Here is a 10,666-nt window from a genome sequence, read left to right as displayed (position 1 = left end):
AGGGAGAGGGAGGAGATAATCTTTTGTTTCAACAGGGGAAGAGAAATCAAATATGCTCTTACATTTTGTTTATATTAATCTTCCTACTCATTAGATCAAGGCAAGTGTCAAAATAAAAAAAAGAAGATTAAGAGAGAGAATTAACAGATTCCACGTGTCATTGTTTTATAGGAATAAGTAGGGATATTTAAAATCTACCCTAATAAATGAAGATCCAAATTGCCACATGTCAATCTCTCATAAATTTTGACACTTGTCATTTTGTGGTATTTTTGAAATAAATAATATCCATATGTCAATTTCTAGGTTTTTTTTTTAATTTTTAAAATTAAAAAGCCACATAATACATATACTTATATAACTAAACTATCAAATGTAATAAATATTATGCTAAATTGCAATTAATATGTTTCTTATTTGTAAATGTCATTACTTATTTCAGAATTTTATTTTAAAAAATACTTATTATTTATATTTTAATATTTTATTTTTTTAATCAACCCGTGTAATAAACGGGTTTTACACCTAGTTTCTATTATTTATTGTTTGTTTTGATTATTATTTGGAACAACTTGATATTTAACCATTAATATTATTTATCTGCGAACAATTAAGTTTATTATAACAACGGGATAAATAATTCACAATATTCATATTTGCTCGTTCTTTTTCATTTTGTTAAGGTTTTCATAATTAGTTCTCAATATACATTATCGGATTATTTAATCACCATATTTGAAATTCAACATGATGTAACATGGTGAAGGTTGGCCTGAAACAAACACAAACTTTCCCTTGACTCGACTGCCTTGAGCTGAACTGGATCGAACATCGTATCCATAGTCTGATGTAAACTCTAGAGCACCACTTGGATGAGTAGTCTCGTGTGGCTTCAGATTTAAAGTTGTGTAGAAGGATGCCGGTCATAATGACCACTTTGTTAAACATTAACAAGTAGAATAACTCTTTATAATTAGAAAAATGATTGATATACCACCAGGCCTTGCAATTTGAAAGACCATGATGATGTGGCCATTTTGCAAACATTTCGCTATGGAAGCTCTAATAATCTAGATCCATTAGTGCCTCTGTGGTTGAGATGATAAACAAGTCAACAATTCTATCAAATCCCCAAAATAACATAATCATATGCTTCTTTGTTGGAGGCATTAATTCTCAACATAGTGGTGATACGGGGTCGGATATGGTTTAATCAGTGGTATAATTGGGATTCTCGGACAGTGTGTAGGTAGAGACAAAGGTTCATTAGGCTAAAGGGAGTGATAACATATTTAACACCTTGCCATGTCATTTTTTAAGTGTCACATCATTTTTTTTTGTCTTAAACACCTAATTCTTAGCATTTCATAGGGAGTGGTAACACTCCTAGCATTTCGTTTTTTTGTTTTCTTTTTCAAATTTAATTAAATTATATTTTTTTGATGCACAAACATTTAATATTACAAAAATTCTATTTTTTTTTAAATACAAGCACTTAATATTTAAATAAAAAAGATTACTATAACTTAAAACATAATCTAAATAAAAAGGTTTATGTTTTTGGACAAAAAATACAAAGTTGTTTAAACTTTGGGACAAAAAATACCAAGTTGTAGAAACTTTGGGGACCAAATATGTAAATTCTTTATCTTCTTCCCCAATTCTCTTTCCACGCAAAATGCAAGTTTTAGCAACAAAAATCAAAGCTTCGACATCTCCCATCTGCCAAAAACGGAGGAATGGGCATGCAATCCGGTCAAATACCCTTCATCCATTCACAAGTCAAACAAATACTCTCTCACATCTCGTTAAGCTGGCAGCGAATGATCCATGGCGAACCCCTAGCGAGCGCTAGAGGGCGGTGTTCCAAATGAGTTAGCGACCATGGCGAGTTTGTTTGGCATTTCGACTCCTTTCAGCCTCAGTGATGAAGAATTAATCTTCACCGGATTTAGGAAAAGTGTCTTCACACGGAAGAGAATAGAAACCGTCAAAATTATTTTGTTTTAATTTCATTAATGATTAAGGAAATAACTTTTGTAAGTATCCTCAAGTTAAAACTAAAGCTTTCAAAGGTATGGTATTAATTTCAAGAAAAAGTAACAATGTAATATTTCTTATTTATATATCATTTGATTTTTTATTACAAAATTGTACGGTTATAGTAGTTCCCCAATTAAAATATTTGTTTGTGGTTCTATTTCGTTCTTTAAAAAGAAAAAAAAAACACGTATTCATCGTTTCATCGCCGGTTTAGAGCATGGGCAACCTGTGCATTTGCACAGGGCCCACTATTTTTAGGGGCCCATATTTTTTAATGTTATACTCTTACAGGCTGTCCAAAGGTTGAAGGAATGAAGACGACTACCCACGAGACGCATCGCCGTGAGAAGAAGCACCAACAGAGGCGGAGCTACTTGGAATCTCGAGTAGTGCCTCCAACCTACAACTTTAATATGTTGCCTCCTGTGGCTGACGATTTTTTTTGTCAGAATACGTCCCCTGCCATTGTTGATCTTAACTGCACCACCTCCTCTAGTCCTCTTCCATCGGCGGTTTTTTATTAGGTTGTTATCTCTTCATAGGCCCCATCACACATTACTTACGATCACAACAATATTGTCGTCATCAGTTCTCCTCTCTTCCACTGCTTTGCTCGTGATTTTTATAAGTTTTATGCACTAAACTTTTGGTATGGATTGCTTTCTTACCCGCTCTCTGTACATGTATCATATCCCAGTAATTGACTCAGTTTTTATTGTGTATAACTGTACGAGTTAAACAAGTCTTTATATGGCATAATTTCATGCAAATTAGGCATTTGATAAAATGTCCGGGTGAATCCCTGTTTAGAAAGAACTTGAAGTTGCATTTTTTATTCTTCATAGATTAGAACTGAAGGCCTTTGGATCTTGTTTTTGAGTTGTTGATTGTTGTGCATCAACTTATCTGATAGTTATTGCCCTCCTTATTGAGTTGGTGTTGTTTTGTTGCTTTTGTTTAGGCTTGCTCTGATCCGGACCTTTTTGCCCATGTCTTTTACTTATTTTGGTCCTCTGATACCTTTAGGGTAGGTAATCTTTATTGGTTTCTTCCTCATTTGTTCATTTTTGAATGGTTTCACTCTTAGACTTTTGTATTGTTTCTTTTTGTTTGTAGTTGTACTGTTTGTTTGTTCAACCTCTAGCTGGATTATAGAGTAGGTTGCATTTGTTGGCATAAATTTGCCTTAAAATTTTTTGGTTTTTCAATATTTGTGTGAAAAGGGAAAGAAAACAAGTTAAAATTATGGAAAAAACAATTTTATTTATATAAATTACAGAATTGCTCCATGTGTTATGTTAACATTATAGAAATAATACATATGTTATACTGAATTACAAAAATTGTCTCATGTGTTATATTAATTGCAATTCCAACATTACAGAACTGGTGGTCCAATGTGTAAAAAAACTTTAGTTTATAAATTTAATATTGTGATTTTGCTAGGTTTATTGCTATAAAGTTTATTGTTATTTAAAAAAACTTTAGTTTATATAATTTAATTCGTTACAAGTTAAGGTCTAGGCATTTTTTCCGGTTCGTCTTGGGCATTTAAATCCTTAGGACCGGCCTTGCCTCGTTTATAATTCACCTCAAGTTAAAGTATGCCTTGGTTGTCATATATGGTTCTTAACTTCGTTTATGGATAACGGTAATGATTCGCGATCACAAACGTAAGTACTAATTAAGCACACATATAGGCGTTTATATTTATATGCATACCATGCAAGGCAATCGACACATGCATGCATGCTTATGACCCCAATAACTACTAATACTAAACCAAGAAATCAAAAAATGTTCATGCAAGAGGGAACTAATGCATGCAACATCGGGAGGCCAGATTAGGTAATAAGGTTAACTGAAAATATTAATGACATGCCACAACTGTCACAATCTTGGTCATCCGCTCGAATCCATAGAGTTCCGACCATGGTGAGAAAGACCAGTGATTACGACAAGTAATATATTCCGAAAGTTCTTTCCATTGGTCCATACCATTATGGCAACCCAAATCTCCAGTTAGTCGAGAAACTCAAGCCTCTTTTTATGAGGAAACTTCTCTTAAAGTACAATGTGAGACCTGAAGATTTGCACATGAATCTTCGCCACCTGGTGCAAGAGTTAAGAATGTTCTATGATGAGAATCAACGGATGGGTTCTCCGATGAGGTATTCACTACTATGATGTGTCTCGATGGATGTTTTATTTTGTATTTTATTGAACTTTTATTTGGGGAGACATGTATAGCTGGAATTTCTCGAGAGTTGAGTAGCCACGAGATTGCTCTTGTCCTATCAAGACTTGTTCTTGTCGAAAACCAAATTCCCTTCATCACTGAGAACATTTTGGCACCGGGGAGGAAGAAAAGAGGGTGGTTCAATTTTGAAACCACTTAGACTCTACAGAATGATCAAAATGATCATTTGCTCCATCTTCTATACTGTAGCCTTACCCAAACAAGCAAGGTCAATACACGAAAATATCACGAGTATCGAAGATACTTTTCACAGAAATTACGTATAAATGGCAATAACATCAATACGCAAGAGAAAGACGCAGATGTAACAAGTAGCAGGTGTTGGTATTTTGTAGGGGTAATAAAGACTTTTATTACCAAGATAGGAAATAAAACACAGCAAAGGAAGGATAGCACAGTGACAGAACTTGACAGAATACAGGGAAGGGTATAACTGGAATAAACAGTTTAGCAAAAAACTGCACAATGAACAGAGAGTCACATAGAAGAATTAATAGCACAGTGGATAAATTGAGGCAAAAGTGTTCTTTTTTCACTGAATAAAAACAAATTAAGTGGGGATACATTCAACGTACACCTGCCTCTACTTTTAAACTAAAAGCTGTTGGAAAAAAGGAAACAAACTTGACTACTTCCTAAAGACTAGGACCACTCACTGGTCACTTTGATTTATTCAAGGGCCTAAATAAAACGTGCATACTAGATAAATATTACTGAATTACTTTTAACATTCTCCCCTTAATTCAGAATCTTGTGATTGACTTTACTCCAATCAAGTCTCTTATTTCTTCATACTTCACCTTTGCCATTGACTTTGTAAGGATATCTGCTTTTTGTTTTGTCCCACACACATGACTGACCACTATTTCCCCATCCTCTACACATTCTCTTATAAAATGATACCTTATGTTGATGTGTTTGTTACACCCATGGAATACTAGATTTTTCATTAAGTCAAGAGCTGACTTATTGTCAACAAACAGGTCAATTGGAGGTACCTTTTGTCCAGTGATTTCAGTGAGAAGCCGACGAAGCCATATGTCTTGGCAAGCTGCCTAAGTTGCAGCCATAAATTCTGCTTCACAGGATGACAAGGCCACACTTCGTTGCTTTTGTGATGCCCATGTCACTAAGTTCCTGTTCATGTAGAATGTTATCCCTCCTGTACTCTTCCCATCTTCCATGTCTTTTCTAAAATCACTATTAGAGTACCCATTGAGGGTGACTCTCTTCTCTCCTCTAGTGTATGTTAACCCATAATTCAAGGTACCTTTAATGTATCTAAGGATTGCTTTCTCTGCTTGGAGATGCCTCATGGTTGGTTTCTCCATAAACCGGCTAACAACTCCCACTGCAAAGGAGAGATCAGGGCGTGTTTGAGTTAAATACATGAGTGCACCAATTACACTTCTATACTCAGTAGGATCCACCAGCTCACCCTCTTCATCTTTAAACAACTTTAATTTGTGCTCCATGGGGGTTCTTGTAGCCTTGCACTCCATCATGTGTGTTTTGTTCAAGATATTCTTTGCATACGCCTCCTGCTTCAAGGTTATCCCAGTTTCATCTTGATTAACTTCAATTCCTAATAATTAAGTAGCCCAAGATCACTCATTTCAAACTTGGCCTTCATTTCCTGTTTAAATTCCTTCACATCTCTGGGACAGCTACCTGTGACTAGAAAATCATCCATGTATACTCCCACTATCAGGGTGTTGCCCATTTTATTTCTTGTATACACAGAGTACTCTTGACAGCACCTTGTGAACCCGAGGCTTTTTAAGTACTTGTCTAGACATGCATTCCAAGCTCTGGGAGCTTGTTTTAGTCCATACAGGGCTTTTGAGAGCTTGTATACCTTGCCTTCTTCTCCATTTTTCTCGAAGCCTTCAGGTTGCATCACATACACTTCTTCATTCAACCTTCCATTCAAGAAAGCCGATTTCACATCCAGGTGATGCACCCACCATCCACTTGATCCTGCAAGAGCCAAGATTACACACACTGTCTCAATCCTAGCCACCGATGCAAAGACTTCTTCATAATCGATGCTCTGTTTCTGTATGTATCCCTTTGCTACGATTCTCGCCTTGTACTTTGCAATTCTCCCATCTAGTTCTCTCTTTACCTTGTAAACCCATTTTAGACCAATTGCTTTTCGACCTTTTGGAAGATTAACCAATGTCCAGGTCTTATTTTTTTTCAATTGATGCCAACTCTTCCTTCATTTCACTAACCCATTCAGTTCTAATCTTTGCTTCTTGATACGGGTTCGGTTCTTCCTCGTTGCGAATTATCATCAGCTCTTCAGGGGTAATTGTATTTCCTCGGTATTCTCATATAAATCTGTAACTAATCAATACCGTTTCGGAGCGCCACCGCCTGTAGAGCTTGAGGCGGTGTTTGGAGACATAGCTTGAGTTGTAGAAGCTATGGTTATGGGTGAATCGGACTGAACGCTTTGTGGGCTTCCAGGTAGTGGACTAAGTGGGCTCACTTGTGGTGAGTTATTGGGTTGTTCATTTTCGATCCAAACATTATTATTAGTTGACCCGCTTCACCCGACACCATATTGAGGAGTGTATGGATCTGGATCACTATCATCATCTTGAGCTTCGTCTTCTTGGACTTCAGTCTCACCCACATCATCGAAATCAAATCCTTCCACCGTGAAGGTCATACCTGGGATTGCTTTGATCTTAGCTTTCTCCCCCCAATTCCAGGTCTGATCTTCTTCAAACACCACATCTCTACTCACATATATTGATCCCGTATCAGAATCCAATAGTCTGTGAGCTTTCGATCCTTTTTTAGTTCCCAGATACACCATCTTTTTACTTCTATTATCCAATTTCTTCAGGTGATTCTTGGCTATCTTCATATGTGTGATGCACCCAAAAACCCTTAGGTGATCGACATTAGGCTTCCTTCCAGTCCACATCTCGTATGGGGTGATCTCCTTGAGGGCCTTAGAGCTTAATCGATTCCTGATGTAAACAACATGGCTTACTGCTTCTCCCCACAGTACATCAGGTACTTTCATTGTCTTTAAACAACTTCTAACCATCTCCAAGACTGTTCAATTTCTCCTATTTACAACCCCGTTCTATTGCGGGGAGTAGGGTAAGGTGTAGTGACGATTGAGCCCAGTTTCATCACAATACATGATGAATTGGTTTGAGAGAAACTCTCCTCCCCGATCTGTTTTAAACATTTTTAATCTTTCTCTAGTTTCCACTTTAACCTTTGTTCTAAAATTCTTGAAAGCATGAAATGCTTCATCCTTTGATTTTAGCAGGTACACCCACATTACCCTGCTATAATCATCCACCAAAAGCAACTCCCAACTGGTGTTGGTGGTGAGATTGGACCACATAGATCACTGTGGACAAGTTCCAGTCTTCTCTTTGCCCTGAAGTTTTTACACAAAGGGAATGGATTCCTGGTTTGCTTCCCCATGAGACATCCTTCACATGGTTTAGATGGAATCATCATCTTGGGAATTCCCTCAACCAAAACTTTATCAACCATCAATTTCAATGAGGTAAAGTTTACATGCCCTAGCCTTGTGTGCCATAGCCATGTTGGGTCTTTAATTTCAGCAACTAAGCATCTTGAATTGACTTCTTCAAGTTGAATTTTATAGAGACGGTTTTGGGATTTTTGTACCTTCATTAGAAGCCTTCCAGTGCTGTCATGAACCCAAAGGAATGGTTCTTTTATCTTAATCTCATCTCCTCCTTCTGATAACTGACCAAGACTGATAATGTTGCTGCATAAATCTGGTATGTAGTACACTTCTTCTAATCTTCTTATTTCACCATTTTTGCATTGGAAATCTATTGACCCCTTTCCTTCAATTCTAACTCTGGATTCATTCCCAAATTTGACATACCCCTATATTTCTTTGTTCAGGCTGTGGAACTTCTCCTCATCACCAGTCATGTGATTGTTTGCCCCTGTATCGAGATACCATAGCCTTGACTGGTTTGTCTCTCCACCTTTTGCCTTCACTTTTGGATGGAGTTTCTCCTCATTCAAGAACACCTCACCAATTTCTTCTTTACTTTCTAGGGACATCAACAGAAGTGCTGGTTCAGAATCTTCTTTTTATCAAATTATTCTCGTGGCTTCTTTCCTTTCTTAGGTTTTTACACTCACCTAGATAATAGCCATATTCCTGGCAGTTATAGCACTGCACTGTGCTTTTGTCTTGACTGCTGGAGGCCCCATGACTTCCTTCCTTTTAGTGATTTGATCCACTTCTGCCACGACCACATCCTCCACCATGTCTACCCCTGCCTCTGCCTCGTCCCCATGAGCCTCCAAAACCTCCTTTATGAGATTTGGATTTGGAGTTACCATCTCCTTTCTTCTTGTTTCTCTCTGACCACTCTTGGTGTGTCAAGAGAAGTTTTCGATCGTCATTTTTGGTATGACCCTTCATTCTTTCTTCATGTGCTTTTAATCTCCCAATTACTTCTTCTACTGTCATTTCATCTAGATTTCCAAATTGTTCCAGGGTTGAGGCTAATTACAGGAATTTGGCTGATACAACCCTAAGCAACTTCTTCACCACATAGGCTTCATCTACCGTATCACCCAGAGTGCGCATTGAACTCATAATGTTCTCTACTTTCACCACAAATTCATCCACTCCTTCCGACTCTTTCATGGTGAGTGACTCAAACTCAGCCTTTAGAGTTTGTATTCTCGCTGTTTTTACTCTGTCAGCCCCTATAAATCTTGTCTTCAGAGCCTCCCTTGTCTCTTTGGATTTTTTCTTTTCAGCCAACGACATCAAGAGATCTTCACGTATCCCTTGATAAATAACTGATAATGTCATTTTGTCTTTCTTTGCATCAACAACTGTGTTTGAAGTTTTGGGCTCTACTGCATCCCACACACCATGAGCCTGCATGAAGACCCGCATCTTGATTGCCCATGCTCCATAGTTGGTTCTTGATAACATTGGATAATGGAGAGTAATTTGACCATCTTTGTCGCCATTCCCATTGTTTCCTGCCATCTCTTCACGAGATTGATACTTGGGCATGCACCAGGATTTGCTCTGATACCAGATGTTGATATTTTGCAGGGGTAATAAAGAGTTTTATTGCCAAGATAGGAAATAAAACACAACAAAGGAAGGATAGCACAGGGACAGAACTTGACAGAATACAGGGAAGGGTAAAACTGGAATAAACAGTTTAGCAAAAAACTGCATAATGAACAGAGAGTCACATAGAAGAAGTAATAGCATAGTGGATAAATTGAGGAAAAAGTGTTCTTTATTCACTGAAAAAAAACAAATTAAGTGGGGATACATTCAACGTACACTTGCCTCTACTTTTAAACTAAAAGTTGCTGGAAAAAGGGAAACAAACTTGATTACTTCCTAAAGACTAGGACCACTCACTGGTCACTTTGATTTATTCAAGATTAATTAAAACGTGCATACTAGATAACGATTACTGAATTACTTTTAACAGCAGGCGTACTTTTCACAACGTCAACGAGCTTATGGATATAGGGATCCGTTTCAAGCTGAGTAGCAGTATGTCTTTGCATAATGTTGAGTTCGTTAGACGTTTTTGGTGGTTTTTCAGCAGATGTACAACTCCCTCCAATAACTGTGAACATGTTGTTAAATTTATTAGCCTATGAAATGGGTTCACGTGACGCACATGATGAATGGGTTACCTCTTACATCTGCCTGCTCTATTCTCTAACCGATTGCCCTGAGGACGTTAAGGCTCTTCGCAATGCTGGGGTGCTTGATAACCCCATGGGGAATGAGAGTGACGAAGAAGTCGGGAAACTATTAAAGGCAATAGGCCTTGATTTGGTTCCAAACTATTTAGCTTATTCACAAGTCAAGAAACAAATACAAAGTCACTGTGGCGGATGGAGGAACACGCATCTTTCTGACCTTAAGCACGAGTACATCAAGAGCCCATGGTCACTTTTAACACTTCTAGGAGCTGTCATGGTTCTTTTTCTTAGTGTTGTTCAAACTTACTTCACTGTCTGGAGTCCCAAGAGCGAGTGCGATGATCTTTGCAAGTTTTTAAAGATGAAAGATCACTTATATATAGAAACTCCAACAATTGATGGTTAAATTCCTTTATGTATGGTCACATCTGGTTGTGCTTGCGAGATAATGATTGTGTGTGTGTTGTGTCACTATGTGTTTCAAGTTATATTCGACAACAATAACTTTTAAAATGTTTATGATCTCAATGTATATTGTTATAACATGCTCTTATTATTAGAGTTTAAGGATTTCGAATAAAAATTTGATTTGGATGTTTCAAGGATTGTGATTGTATCACTTTCTGAAATCTGTAATTCGTCCCTATT

The 10,666-nt window shown here is 37.3% G+C and overlaps 1 protein-coding gene across 1 annotated transcript; it reads left to right on the top strand.

The window, feature by feature from the left end:
* Positions 1-9,875: 9,875 nt before the first annotated feature.
* Positions 9,876-10,424, top strand: LOC145050954 (putative UPF0481 protein At3g02645). Its single transcript, XM_078999119.1, has one exon. The coding sequence runs from the start codon at positions 9,876-9,878 to the stop codon at positions 10,422-10,424; it is 549 nt and encodes a 182-aa protein (XP_078855245.1).
* Positions 10,425-10,666: the final 242 nt, after the last annotated feature.

The sequence above is a fragment of the Lactuca serriola genome, chromosome 5, assembly GCF_051521515.1.
Source record: "Lactuca serriola cultivar US96UC23 chromosome 5, Lser_US96UC23_V15, whole genome shotgun sequence".
NCBI lineage: Eukaryota > Viridiplantae > Streptophyta > Magnoliopsida > Asterales > Asteraceae > Lactuca > Lactuca serriola.
The sequence above is the reverse complement of the archived record's forward strand: the minus strand, read 5'-3'. Positions and strand labels throughout refer to the sequence as shown.